This window comes from Pseudophryne corroboree, chromosome 12, assembly GCF_028390025.1.
Source record: "Pseudophryne corroboree isolate aPseCor3 chromosome 12, aPseCor3.hap2, whole genome shotgun sequence".
Taxonomy (NCBI): domain Eukaryota; kingdom Metazoa; phylum Chordata; class Amphibia; order Anura; family Myobatrachidae; genus Pseudophryne; species Pseudophryne corroboree.
In genome coordinates this window covers 136,754,291-136,770,129 of record NC_086455.1, presented here as the reverse complement: position 1 = coordinate 136,770,129, position 15,839 = coordinate 136,754,291, and the positions used below count along the sequence as shown (strand labels likewise).

At 39.5% G+C, this 15,839-nt stretch overlaps 1 protein-coding gene across 1 annotated transcript; it reads right to left on the bottom strand.

Annotated features, from left to right (window-relative positions):
* Window positions 1-9,319: 9,319 nt before the first annotated feature.
* Window positions 9,320-15,491, bottom strand: GJD2 (gap junction protein delta 2). Its single transcript, XM_063948063.1, has 2 exons — window positions 15,223-15,491; window positions 9,320-10,832 (listed from the first exon to the last, which is right to left on the bottom strand). Exons 1-2 carry the CDS (start codon window positions 15,291-15,293, stop codon window positions 9,989-9,991), a joined length of 915 nt encoding a protein of 304 aa, XP_063804133.1. The 5' UTR covers window positions 15,294-15,491; the 3' UTR covers window positions 9,320-9,988.
* Between the last annotated feature and the right edge of the window lie 348 nt (window positions 15,492-15,839).

Sequence of the window (15,839 nt, the reverse complement as noted above, 5' to 3'; positions counted from 1 at the left end):
TGTAAAATACATCCGATATGCCCGATTTCATCCGATATATTGGCCCAAACGGCCATAATCGGATTAAATCAGACATTATCGTTGTAGTGTATGGGGCCCTTAAGATGCATTTTTGGCCCCTGTTAGGTTTAGGCTGTGGGGGAAGGTTGGGGCTAGGCTGCATGGAGGTAGGGTTAGGGTTAGTCACCCCCAGGGATGGTTACGGTTAGGCTGTGGGGGACGGAGGATTAGGTTTAGACTACAGGGAGGAGGGATGGGGGAGGGTTAAGGATAGGCTGTGCGGGTAGGGGGCAGCACTTTTACGGTCAGGCTACCTTTCTTCATTATTTCTTGCTATACAATGAATTGTAAAAAAGGGAGCATGGCTATAATAATGCAATTCAGCGCGAATAGCATCATCGGCCACCATGACCGCCCACTTCAATCGAAAACTGGTTGGCGCAGGCTGAATGCAGGCAGCTCCAAGAAACTTGAATACACTTCACTATTCTTGGTGGCAAGGATCGCCACCTGAGATTCAGGAGCCTCCTGGCCAATCTGCAAGAGTAGACAAGTCTGCACTAGATGCAAAAATTTTAAAAAGCACTTCATAGTATAATTCCCTTTAAATATATTTAGACTTTCAAATCGTGAACAATAAACAATGTACATCAACGATAACTGAAATCACTTCCTACAAGTTTCAAACGTAAATACATCTGCTACAGTTGCTATAACGATGAACCCTGGATAAACAGGGCTCCCTAACAGGTTTTCACCTGACTAGCGTTTAAGGCAATTGATAAAGACCTAATCAGGTCGAAATGCATTGGATGTGATTATCTCGGGTTCATCATCACAATGACTGTTCAAGGCCTATTAATATCTAGATCAGGAAGGAGATTTTGTTAATCTCTGATGTCCATTTTTTGTAATGTAATCTGTATTTATTGCAACAGACAATACAGCACAGTAAGACACCATCAGAAACATTGGTGGTGAAAACGAAAGGCAATAAAGTGATAGAAGCATGAAATTGGGTTTAGAGAGAAAAAGAAAAAAGTGAATAGGCGCCAAAAAGCACATATCATATTAAGAACCAGTTTGTATAGTGATGGTAGAACTTAACAGTCAGTTGCTATATAACAGAGAGATGGAAGGGGAAAATAAAGAGAAGGAGGAACAGGAGTGGGAGAAGATGAAGAAATTATGTGGGAGAAGGAGGAGAAGTGTGTCTTGACCTCCATTTTTTATTGCGAACAATTTGAATGTCTAAATACATTTTAATGGAATTACAGTATTTGCTTTTCCGTATAGGCTCCATTATACCATTTGAAATGTGGAGAAAATCAGGACACATGAAAACTGAAAAAGTAAAGATTTCATTAATGTCCGTTTGACTTTGTATCCTGTATCTCTTTCTATTTGATATATCATCTTGGGGAATGCATTTGTAAAAGTCTAATCATACACCAGGAACCCAACTTGATCTACTGATAGATGGACTTACAGTATCTGGGATTTATACGTTTAATGTTATATTGTCATGTTGATCCAAATTGTCTACTATTGTGGTGACAGGATAACGTTTCCTTTTCACTTATAATCCCAGGTATCAGCAATTTCATGCCACAAATCTTTGTTCCCCTAAAAGAGATGTGGGTTTTCTTGCAAGTGGGTTTCCCTGTTAGTGTCAGGAGCCCAGCCTGTCATTGTCTTTTGCTGGTAGTAGATTTTGGGGGGTTTGGGATTAACCGTGTGGGATGATAGTTCCACTACCAACTCTGGTTGTGGGTCCAGGTGCTTGATAGCCTTTGGACAAACATACATACACTCCATTTTTGTGTAATTATTCATTTCTTTCATTTAGCATTGCAAAGGCCCATGCTGCTGATGATGATGATCACCAACCCTTTACTACAAGCAAGAGATACAGCTACAACGCCCAGATTAGGTTCAGCCTCATCAGTTGTAAGGAAACATAGGGGGTCATTCCGAGTTGATCGTAGCTGTGCTAAATTTAGCACAGCTACGATCATCTTCCCTGACATGCGGAGGGACACCCAGCACAGGCCTAGTCCGCCCCGCATGTCAGTGCCGCCCCGCCCGCACAAATACAAAAGCATCGCACAGCGCGATGCTTTTGTATTTCTGGAGTAACTCCTGGCCAGCGCAGCTCCTGCGGCTGGTCGGGAGTTGTTTGTCACTGCCGCTGGCCGCAGCGGCTGCGTGAGACGTCACGCAGCCGCCGCGGCCCGCACCCCCTACGGTCCGGCCACGCCTGCGTTGGCCGGACCACGCCTCCTAAACGGTGGCTTAACGCCGCCGTCCAGCCCCCTCCCCCCCAGCGACCGCCTCTGTTGCGCGGTTCCGACCCGATCGCTGCACTGCAACAAACCACAGCGAGCGATCGGGTCGGAATGACCCCCATAATTCCCTATTCCTGCCTTGATGCTTGTAATAAGGTACAAGTCTAGATGTGTACAATATGAATCTACATACTGTACACCCATATGTGTCCTTTTTTGGGAGAGATTACACAGTGGCAATTTGCTGATTTGACATTAAACAAATGGGCATAGGTTTGACTCAGTCACTTTGCTTTAAAAGTTATAATAAATATAAGCCAGTTGTACAGTTTAACAGATTTCATGGCTTTTAAAGCGGTTGACAAAATGATCAGCTTTTATTGTAAAATGTGTCAAGCAATCATTTTAAATTCCTAGTTAAAAGCAGTTGCTCCCAAACTTTCTTGAATGACGGCACCTACAGTCTCAGTATTCTTTTAATGACAGCCCTAGGCTAATAGTTTCCTATTGAGAAAATCCTCAAATACTATTATATTAAGAAAACTGTGCTTCATTTGTTATTTTCAGGTTCAGGTTAGTCTTGGTGCAAACAAGTGTGCTTCTGTGTTTCTACATAGCTTCTGATTGGTGGCCTCCATTACTGGTTTTGTCTATTGCATTGACCAGAAAAACAGGAAGTGGAAGATGAGGGGAAGGGGGGAGTGTGATACAAGTGGACAGTGGGTTATGGAAGCATAGGGGAGAAAAGGGAGGGAGAAGTTAGAGATGGAATGGGAGACATACGTACAAAGGGCAGAGGCAGAGAAACCCACAGAAAGAGTGAAAGGCACATATACATATTGGTGAAAGATGGTGACAGACACACAGAAGGTGAACAGAGGCATGGACAAAGAATAAGACCAACAGGAAGGGGAAGGTATGCCAGACACACATTAATCAGTGCTGCATTTGTAACAAACAGCACATGGCTCAGCCTGCAAAGATGCCAGCTCAATTCATATGATTTGGGACTAGACCACCAACCTGTGGCATTTTTGAAGTGCCCCAGCACCCTGTTTGGGAACCTTTGGTTTGCAGAATATTTGTGTTTCAATAACTTAACTTACAGTACCAAGATGGCTACCTTATCTGACAAGGCATTTCACATCAGTTATATGACTAAATACCCTTTTCCTCTGCCTCAGTAACCCGGGGCAACTCAGGTTATGGCTTGTTAGAACAGGGTCCTCGAAAAAGAACCCAGGTACAGTTACCTGGATCGGACCTGGGAAGGACCCAGGTAGCCTATGGTGTAAACAAAGCGACCTGGGTCATCCAACCTGGGTCACAATAAAAGTATATAGAGAGCCGGACCACCGTTGCTTTGAAATGATGTCATCCCATAGATTGTAAGCTTGCGAGCAGGGCCCTCCTACCTCTATGACTGTTTGTTTTTACCCAGTTTTGTCTTCTAATTGTGTCCAGTTGTAAAGCGCAACAGAATTTGCTGCGCTATATAAGAAATGGTTAATAATAATCTCCAAGCACCACAGAACAGAAAGTCTGAAAGGTGTCTACCTGCCAATATGACTTGGTCCAGCCTGTGGTGTGAAATGGGTCTGGTCTGGCTCTAACACTGGTTGGACCCATGTTTTAAAACCCAGGTTGGACTCAGCAATTTGTTGGAAAAGGGGTATAACTACCCATTAAGGGACTATCCATATATTATATACTTGTGCTTTGTGTAATCACAGTTAAAGTAATTTGTACCACAGTACTGCTCTCTAAGGGGGCAGATGTATTAACCTGGAGAAGGCATAAGGAAGTGATAAACCAGTGATATGTGCAAGGTGATAAAGGCACCAGCCAATCAGTTCCTACCTGTTAATTTACATATTAGAGAGGATTGGCTGGTGTCTTTATCACCTTGCACATATCACTGATTTATCACTTCCTTATACCATCTCCAGGTTAATACATCTGCCCCTCAGACGTTTGTTAACCTGAAAAAAGCTCAGTGATGCCAGATTCCTCCAATACATACATTGTTTCACTTAATGTTACCCTTCTATTGGGAGTATAATTTAATTTAGATTTCTACAAGTTTTTATCCCTTTTTGTTTTTGACTCTTATAGAATAGAGGCACAAATAAACAGAATCCAATCAGAATTGAGTGCATTGTCTATGGTTTCATACTGTGTGTTGTATAATTGAGCCACTCTATTTAAAACAAACTGGTAATGGATAGAAGGAGGTCAGTGGCTCTAGAGTCTCAGATTATCTTCTCTGCTGATAAGTATCTTAGGGGACATGTATTAATACCTGCCTGCAGGGACGTGGGAAATGCATCTACAGATCTGTTCCTGAGCTCCTCTCCTGCAATACATTATGTGCACACCAGTGGTATCTGCTGACTTGTGTTCATATTGGCTAATGATGTCCATGCAAAACCTGCATCTAATTAATTATATAAACTGGTGCCTGTTAATTAAACGATGCCGCCAGCACTGCACTTGGCAGTAGATGCCGCACCTTGATGATTATGCGAGAGACTGCAAAGCAAGCAGCACAGCACGACACACTCAAGAGAATAACGTAAACACACAAATCATTTTAGAAAAAAGGCAAGTACTTTATTATTCGCTAAATATTACATTGTTGCTTTATTGTATGAAACAATTCCATATACATTATACAAAGGTGAGTATAAAATGTCCTGTGACACTGAGACTGGATGGAGCTGGATGTTGAAATCTATGGCACCTAACCCGTTGCCTGCTGGAGGTTAAGCACTGCTGTCTGTTGCAGTGTGCTAGGTTCCTGTGTAGCAGCCAAGGGATTAAATAATGAGGGCAGAGCTGCAGCAGGAGTGCTGGTGATTTTGATACCCTGGAAAAAGAGGTCGAGTTTCGAGTGTTGTACAAATATATTTTCTAGAAACATTCTTGCCCTTTTATTCCAAGCGGCACTAACACTTGTGTATGATATCTTGTGACATACTGTAGCACCATTTAACGAAGATGGACTAATGTACACTTCAGTGCACTGGACAGAAAAGGTCTCAGTGAAGGTAATATCCACCACACTCAATGATAAGTTACTCTGCAGATAATTAACAGATGGAGGGGGGTAAAAAGGCCTGTTCAACTCTTGCACAGTCCTCCATAAACATATGTCTGGTGCATGAGCTATTTGTTAGGCTTCTTTGTAATGTAAGCTGCCAATCTATGTCAAAGCACAGTTTGTGCTTTAGTACAGAAAGATTGCTCACAGCTCCATGTCACTTCCTTCGGGACAATTAAAGTGCTATTTCCAAAGTTCATTTTGTCAGTAATACCAGATTCAGGTGTAGTTCTGTGTACACCTGAATGTAAGCAACTTTAAAGGCTCTGTGATGACAATTATACTACTATTTACAGGTCTATTTTGAAAAATGTTTCAGGGATGCACAGAAGACCCCTAACAATCTGGAAGCTAGCATATCAGTATCTGTAATAGTCAAAATGAACTAATGCAAGTTTGAACTATTTCGGCCAATTTCCTGCAACAATTTCTGTAGGCAGAATTTCTGTAACATCTTTTCTAGCTATCAACCCTTCTGTTCTTGCCCTGAGAGCGCTATAAGGATTGATTGTCTGCTACACTTATTTTATAATTTTGGCCTTCTCCTAATGTATCTTTAAAGACTGATCTGGGTACCCCTGAGCGGCACCTACGCTAACCTCACAGTAGGACATTCATTTTTAAAGAACTTTAAAAAAGGATTGGGTATTTGGCAAAGAATAACTAGCTATACACAGAACCGATCATATAACCATCTGTACACTTAAGGTAGAGTGTCAAAATCTTTAGCAATTTCTTTAAGAAAATTTTTTTTTATATATATATATATATATATATATATATATATATATATATAAAATTATTGATAATGGACTTGTAAATGACCAATCCGTCAACTGTATTTAATGAGCCTAGGGTATGAGCAACAATTTTATTCCATTTACAAACCTGAGATTGTCTCTGTATTCCAGTAATACACTGCAAGGTCTTTTCTTTTACACTTCAAACACTTTTGTCCCATTCTAAATATATTTCTACAGCTTGTGCTTATATCAAGGTACCTAAGTCTTATTTGAATGCATAAAAATACAGTGCTGACTTTTAAACTGCCAAAAGTATACACTGCAGGTAAGCACAAGGGTACATCTTAGCATCCCTTTAAATCAGGCACAGTCCTAACACTACTGGGTTTTTATGAAAAGCCAATTTGGCTAGTCAGTTTATCCATGTAGTAGTGTTTGTATATGTGAGCTGGTTTAAGACAATCTTATTTTTTCCATTCCAAAAAAGAAAGAATAAGAGTGAAGCATTCTCCCTTACTATTCATATTCAAGATGCCAATGCCAGATGTAAGAGTTTCATTTAGCATTATCAGTTTATCACAGAACAATGCACAATGCCCCCTCTGACACTGTAAGTGCTACACAGGGGTGACTTGATCTTTGCTAAAAGTGCATTCAACAGTTAAGGTTTAAGGTAGAAGCAGTCAGGCATATGCTCAGTGGCAAATGTGCAATATCCACAGTGTATCCTTAAAAAAAGAGAGACTCACTCAATCGTCCAACCCAATTTCATACCAGGACAGCCAACACATTATCATGATACTATTAAGCCTGAAGCCTATTGAGATATGCATATCTATGTAATGTTAACAAATTAAGCTGCATTCAGCGAGAGTAAATTAACACAGGAAGGAACATGCTTATTTGGCTGCCCTGGTAAACTCACATACATACATACATACATACATACATACATACATACATACATTTTACCAGGTTTGGCAAACTGTGCTCTCCATATGCAGATGACTGGTCCTTTCAGTATACCAAGGAAGCTATGACATTCTTACTTGACATCATATTTTTGGTTATTATACTATTGAAATGGAGACCATTATAAGGCTTTTCGCTTGTCGCAATATCCATCAAAGCTTCATAGCAAGATCACTGGAAAATCAGAAATATTCCAGCTGATCTACAACTCTCAACAACGTAAATATATATTTTATTGATGACGAGAGTTGATTGCATGACACCTGAAACACATATTGTTGTCAGTTTCCATTTTTGTTGCTACTTGAGATATCAGACCAATAAAAGCAGATCCACATATATAGAAAGAATCATAAAACACAACATTTATTTTATGGAGTTTGACGGAAATTTGTTATTTTGGTTTCATTCTGTTTTGTAGATCAGAGACATTACACTAAGTCCATGTATCTACAGTATGTAAATAAATAATCAAATTTATATAGAGAAAGTAACAGAAAGTGTATTAGCTGAGATGGAATAATTTCAAACAAACTAGCACCTTTTTGTTTAATCCTCTTACTTGTTAATGCTGTATAAGGAATTGCTTTCTCTTCCTAGAAACTGACTATACTGTATCTCCAGTTAAAAGCTGCCATATTTTGTTCCTTGTTTACACTAGCCCTTTACAACATCTGAATTTCAAGTGCCTCACGGCAAATCAGGCAACTAAATTGCCAAATTGCCTGAAAATGGCAGAAATATGCTTTTTTTCATAGACATGGTACAAAATGATACATGGTAGATGGTAGAAAATTTCCAATTTGAGCTTCCAGAAAAATGTTAAGAAGATAAATGCAGTCACAGCTTATCCCAACCATGCATAACAGTCTAACAAGCTGCAGACTAGGGTAAAACACTTCTTGGGATTTCCCTTTGTTCACAAATGCACTGGAAACATGGCCAAATACAAATGGTTTAAGCACATTACTTTTGACCATTGTCTATAGCAAAGGCCAATACCCATCTGTGCTTTCCAAGAATATTGAGATCAGAATCTGTGATTATTTGCACAAGAAGAATGCTTCAGAAAATCTTTAAGCTTCAGCACAACCTGAATGAGAGGAAATGGGACCGCACACTAAGCAATCTGTGTGTCAAGGTCAGTGGGGATTGCACCATTAAAGTGATGCAGCTAGAGGTATTTAAAGTAGACATCTTTCAATATCGATGTATTCAAAAATATCTGCACTGCATCACTGAGCTAGTATTAGGGAGGTTGCACCGCAGATGAAATTTAAGGAGTGAAACACTGAGTGTTTCCCTGGTACGAAAGCCTAGATGTGTTTATTTTAATGCAGATATTAATTTTTTTCCTACACAAATCTTAAAATGTTTTTAAGGGCTTTACACATTATGTTAAATATAGAGAGCTCTTTGAAAAAAAGTTTTATAGCGCACTGTAACCAGAATCTTAGGCTGCATTATGTTGAAATTAAGATAAATCAAAAGTGGTTTGCTTTGCCATCAACGAGCTACTGTAAGTTATTTTTGTTACTATTAATCTTTTGCTCATACAGCTTGGCGTGTTTTCCTCATTTGCCCAAAATATCTGTATTACCTTTTAGACAGGAAGCTTTTAAAATGACATATAGGATTCCTACTTTGGTGCAATTACAAGCAGAAAGGCTAATATTCAGCATGCAATGGGAAACATGCTTTAGGAATTGCATTACAAATTCTGTGTGCCCCTTCAAGTTTTCAGTTGCTTTAACATCCCATGTACATGGCTCAGACAGTAAGGTCTGTGTGCGGCATGCAGGCAATTATTAGGCTACGCACTGTCTGAGGCCCACGACATTAATGAGATGCTGTTAATGTTTAAAATTATATTTAAATATGTTCCTAAGGGTAGGTTTATAGAAAGAGGGGGAGGGTGGATGCCAGGGAATGTTTAAAAAAAGAAATACGTATAGAGAAACGTGTGCTTTTCATCAATTTCTATAAAAAGACGGTATTGAAAGTTTCAGGGTAGATCCATACGAGTAAGATTATTATAATTTTTTTTCAAGCAAAATAAAACCATGTTTCATTTTTCCAATGAGCTGATAATTATGAAAAATAAATAATAATAATAATAATAATAATAATAATTATTATTATTATTATTATTATTATTATTATTTATATTTTTAATTATTATTATTATTATTATTATTATTATTATTATGTTAATCTGCTCAGTGGAATAACAACACAATTAATGTTTTGTTTTTTGCCCAAAAATTCTAAAAAATGTCCTTCATTGAACAGACTTGAAAGTGGTTTGACTGTAGGAGTGAGGAGTAGTTGGCAGTATTGGTTCTTTAAGACACCTCTTCAGTGCTCCTGTTGGTACAAAGAGACTTATACAGTAATGTAGGGGTTATTTCAGGCCTTGACAAACCTGTTACTTCTACAACTGCCAGTGTGTCCTGCTGGTGACAGCAAGGGAAGGAGAGCCACAGTGTACCTATTTGTTGGTGCTAGTATATCTCTTTGTACCAGATACGTTTCAGTGCCAGTAGCAGCATCAGTGATTTGCCCAGTTTGTCTTTGAATGTAGCAATTAACCTGATACAGTAACGTAACCACAACTTCAGTAATTCTGAGGCAATTTAAGATAATATTTTGAAATTCTGTTCACAAAGGTATAATATAAAACGTAGAATTTAAACAGAAGTATCAGCTATCGAGCCAGAGATTTCCACCAATTAAATCAATGGCAACTGCTACTGATTGATATTAACTTTACCAACCAGCACATTCTTGCAGTTCAATGGCATTCCATTAATCAGACACCCTTCCCCCCATCGTCTCATGCTGCGTGGTTCCAGTGTTCAGCTGTTGTGTATGAAACATCCTCACACATAGGCTGAATCACTAGACTGAGTCCTGCCAAAATTCGGTACACCCATCCTTGGCAAGTCCTTATTCCGGATCTCATAAATTGATTTCCTTTTTGCCTGTACTCCTCTGACTGCCATCTTAATCTTTCTCCACCCCAAGTGGTTCAACTCAGCCAAATTAAGAACAACACAGAGGCCACTGACTGCAAACATGAAAACCAAAAACACTGTCTTCTCTGTGGGCCTGGACACATAACACTCCACCTCTTTGATGCAAGGATACCTGTCACATTCGTACTGGGAGGGCACATTGAAGCCATACAAAAAGTACTGTCCCACAAGAAAGCCAATTTCCAGAGCATTTCTGAAGACCACTTGGATTATATAAAACCTGGAGATCCCTTCTTGGCGCCTCATCTTGGATTTTGTGGTTCTTATGGAAGGGTTGGGGATTTCCTTGATCTCTAAGCAGTCTGGTTCAGCTTCCTTGGTTGAGTTTTCTGTGTTTTGCAGGACCCCATTAACCAAGGTGTTCTTGATCTTTTTGCTATCCTCCCTTTTCACAGAGTCCTGGTCTCTGTCCAGGGTGAGGAATACAGTGGAATATCTCCTTTCCTTCTGCTTAGCAGACTGGTGGACAGAGTAGGTGATGAAGCACAGGCTTGGAGTACAGACCATAATAATCTGGAACACCCAGTATCTAATGTGAGAGATTGGAAAAGCCCTGTCATAGCATGCCTGGTTGCAGCCTGGCTGGAGAGTATTGCAGACAAACATGGTCTGCTCATCGTCATAAACAGTTTCTCCAACGATGGCAACAATGAGAATCCTAAAGATGACAACCACGGTCAGCAGAATCCTGAAAGAAAACGCAAAGAGTTAAGCATGCTGTACTAATAGAAAAACATATTGGTGTGCACACAGATGCATTGCTAGCTGCTTGTACATACAACAGTATCACTGTATCTCTTTTCCATGCCAGGAAGCAATGAATATTAACAATATATTTCCATCTCCTTTACATAGTGTATTCATCCGGCTACATTAAGTTCCATGTATTGTGCTGCATAAAAATGTCAGCTCTGCATAAAAAATTAATGACAAAACATGTGAATGTCAGCAAAAAAAAAAAAAATGGCTAAGGGGATATTGATCACAGCTCAGTTTACATACAATGTAACATAAGGATGAGCCGACAGTAGAACATATTTGGTCATGGACAGATGATTACTATTTTATATTATCTGTTTTATAATATATCACCTACACAGTCCCTGTCAACAATCACATGTGTTTTTGTTTTGCTAATGGAAAGGAATTATTGCATGTTTTTTTGAGAGCCAGTTAGTATACTGTAACTGAGAAATACATGCATCACTAGAAGCCCCCAATAGTCATGTGTTTATATAAATCCTTCCAAAAATGTATTTTTTTTTTTTTCTGAAAATTAAAAACTTTTTTGGTCCCCAATAGCACTGATTTCATGATAGTATTTGAACACTTCAGACATATTAGAGGATTTACACCGCCTAGTATGCAAATTTGGCATACCCTCCAACATGACCCGCTCCATTAAGTACAAAATGCTCTGGTCCTGGACTTCTTTGCCTGTGGCAGTTACAGAGGTGGGGCTGCAGCACAGTCAAAAATTCAAATAGGGGAGCCACACCAACTGCCATTGAGTCTTGGCCGGTGATGTTTGGCAGTGTTTGGGCTGGCAGTTTGTTGTGGCTCCCCTATTTGAATTTTTGGACTGCGCTGAAGCCCCACCTCTGTAACTGCCACTGGCAAAAAAAGTCCAGGAGCAGAGCATTTTGTACCTAATGGAATGGGTCATGTTGGAGGGTATGGTTTGGTACAAATATTTTTTGCAGTTTGTATCATGTGGAAATCAAGCATTGCTCGAGTGAGTACAGTGAAAAAGTAAATCTATTCAATTAACCTAACAGAAGCATATCTTCTTAAGGTGACAGGTGAACACTGTTAATACACAATTATGAATTCATTTGATACTGTCCTTATACAAATCTTAAAACTATTACCAGGTATAAAAAAAAAGTATGGTGCTCAAAATCTTTCCAAACATAGACTACCAAGCAATACTGGTAACGCAAGATTGTGCTTTCACAAAGCCATGGCACTGATATGTTGTACTTTATCCAATCCAAGATATGAAGGCTGAAGGGTTGGACTCTGTCCTTTCAGTTTGATATGTGATTCTTAATTTCTGAGGTCCAGCTGCTTCCTTAACACTTTCTCAGCCAGAAAGCCCAATAATGCAGTGGGTGGCAGTACATGACAAGGCCTACTGGCAATGAAATGGTCAACATGACATGACAGCCATGACCTGACAATGAGGCACCCTAGGCTAAGGGTTCAGATATTTATAGTCAGGATAATTGGCCATGGGATATTTTCTTTTCCCAAGCATCTTTGCAGGAAAGGTTGTCCTTTCTCATTGATGTGCACTAGGAGCTGTCCAGTGCTGAAAGTGCTCCTACAGAAAAACTCTGGTAATTTGCACCCTATCACTACTGTGAAGAAATGTGCTATACTTTTACTAAGACATTTTTATGGGTAATTGTTCTATTTTATATCTATTACTAGCTCGAGAAGCAGTAGCACATTTAATGGGTTTAGCCCATGCATATACTCTTAATACATTATTAACTTCCTTAGCAATGTTTTGGTTTTCCAGTAAACAACAATTAAATACACAAATGTCCAGCCACAAAAAAAACAGTGCGTAAGTGTGTGAGAAACAGTCATGTTCACAAAATAGCATATTTTATAGAAAACCCAAATGATTCACAGCTGTGTATATCTATGTGTTTGAGGAGGATATTTATTTCTTTACTGTATAGTGAGTTCATCCAGTTTTGTAAATTTCCTAGTCTGAAATTACAAGATTTAAAACTATAGCTACATCTGAAATTTGCAGGCAAATGTATTATTAGGTTTTATGCAGCAATAAGAAATCAAGGTTCACCCAAATGTATTTAAAAACACGATCAGGGCATTGGCTGCTATGCAATCACTTCAGTTCTTCTTAGGGGACCGGCTCACTACTTATGCATGCATTGGTCTGCTGGCCACACATGTGCGAGTGGGCATTACTATTGCAGACTGTAGCCATAAACTACAATGGCTAAAGCCATCTGAAGAAGACATTGGCTACCTAGGCCAAGTTCAATAAACTTGGCAATTAAGCAGCCATCACTGAAACCTATGGTGGTGACTTTTTTATTTTGTTTAAATTGGGAGATTACAACTGATGTCGCAATTTTCTATTGTGCTCCCACCTAGATACATCTCGGGGATGCTTAATATTTGCGGATAGCCCCTGGAAACATCCTATATCTCGCAAAGATTTGTTGATAATAATGCCCCAAAGCTCTTTTCAGAAAAGTTTTAAAGATTTAAAGAAATCACTGGGTGATGCCCAATGTACATTTTGGAAGAACATATGTATGAAACTGTCAGTCAAAATATTGCATGTGTTTTATAGTTCTATTATAGATGTTTTTATTTTTTTTATTTAGTGCCAACATATAATGTAGCACTTTTCCAGAATGTCTGTTCATTTACACCAGTCACTGCACTATTAGAGCTTACAGTCTAAATTCTTTACAACACAAACACACATACTATATTACGGTATGGTCCACTTAGCAAACAAAACACATAACAGTATAATTTTAATTTCTGGCTGTCAGTAAGACATGGTTTCAAGAAGCCTCCAGGGGACGGGAACAGAGAATATATATAACTTCCAAACAAATAGTCCTCTGGCGGAAATCAAAACCTCAGCCCCATACTGTATATGTCAATTAGGCAAAAATAAACCAACTTTTGGCTAATTTTAGTATATCTCAATGGGTGAAGCAGTTCCATGGCTCCTGAAAGAATCAAGGTGACTCTTAGGACTAGTAGGTTATAACGGTGAATGTCTATGCAAATGGCAAGTACTGTAGCTTTAACTGCTGTTGGAGTACATTTTAATTAAGTCTTTTTTTGTATTACAGATGTTCAGCTTCCTACAGTCCTTCTGCCCAATACCCTGCAATAGACTGTATAATGCTTATTACGACTGCCTTGCTGTATTGTTAGATAAAATACATGCATACTGTAAATTGTAGTAACAGAGAACCATGCTGGAAAATAGCAATCTGTACAATAGTAACCTTATCTTGAGTAACGTTTAGTGTCCGGGCATTTTATTAATAGAACTACTATAGAATTGTGTCTGTTCAGCACCTATGTACCCTAGACTAAAATGACTGGTAGATCTATATCCCAGGCACCTTGCTATATGTGAAGAGGTATATAATAATTAAGCATGACAGGGCAATGGGGAGATTGAACACTAAACCCTTTGATTTGTAGGTCACTGCAGATTTCTCAGAGATGGGAAACAGTTCTCATAATAACCTGGGTGCATTTTGATGAAAAACCCTTCTTGCAATTTGTAACCGATGAAAACCTTTAAGCATGTGTGAAATGTCTAAATAATTTGGCTACAGTGTGTAGAGTGTACAGTGTTCCGTCTCACCTAAGTGATCCCTGTATTCATAGGATGCACTCTTTTACACATATTTTACACTGCTATGTCTGTGGTCAATAAACTTTTCACATCAAGGCTTCACCTCAACATCCCCAACTGGTACACGCCAGACCTCAGTGTTTATACGCAGTGTGCACCTGATACCAATGGGAGACATCAATCACATCTGATAGTTGTCACAGTGGGCTGGGGGTCTGGCACTCATCCTGTTAGCTGGCAAATTGCTGCTATCTGTGTCATGCTTTTAGGTTTGCAATGTCTCCTTAGGTTGGATAAATGTGTGTGTGTGTGTGTGTGTGTGTGTGTGTGTGTGTGTGTGTGTGTGTGTGTGTGTGTGTGTGTGTGTGTGTGTGTAATATATATATATATAGTGTGTGTAGTAGATAGATACAGTATAGATAGATAGATAGATAGATAGATAGATAGATAGATAGATAGATAGATAGATAGATAGACACGTGTGTGAATATAAACATTCACTTTTAAAAACAACTACAGAGGACAATGCACACAACAAACATAACAAATCATAGAAGATAAATAAACAGCACTCATAGCACCCCACACCACATTCTCCTGTGTGATATATTCCATGCAGCACTTGCCATTCAGGATAATGTGAAAAGCCACGGCAAGCTCTCACTTTGCAAAGTGCTGACATTTGTAGTTTTACAGGATGTCTTACCTTCCTATCATAGTACTGTGCTGTTGCACAGCAGCCTCCAGCAGTCTTTCTAGTATAGTCCATTCTCCCATCGCTGTACATCGGAGACCTGCTGCAACGGGAGGCTTTTCACCTGCTCTAGGGGAAGCCACCGGGCGTAGGTGACCTGTGCTCAGGGTAATCTCTCTGCCTGGTGATCAGAGGTGTCCCAGCTCGGGGAGGCTGCTCGCACTGTCTTACTGCCTGTAATCTCCCTATAAGTAGTCTCTGCTTGCGTCACACAGACAGGTCCCTGGACAGGAGCCAGAGACAGCCAGTGGGATTCTGCTAAATGGTATTATAGAAGAGAAGAGAGAGGAGCAGGAAAGGGTGTAATGCAGAAATAACAGATTCATTTGTGATCAAGTGACTCTGGTTAATCTTCTCCCCAGACTGCAAAGCCTGGAACAAGAGGAGCAGACAGGGATCTGATGTATAGTGTTGCCCCTGGATTATATAGAGGGAGTGGGTGTATACTGTATGTGTGGGGGAAGGGGGGCTGGACACTCATAACTCTTTTTTTATTATTTCCCTTTAACTATTATTTTCTATCAGTGTTTCGTCCTATATTTATACCACACTGAACAGACATATTTCAC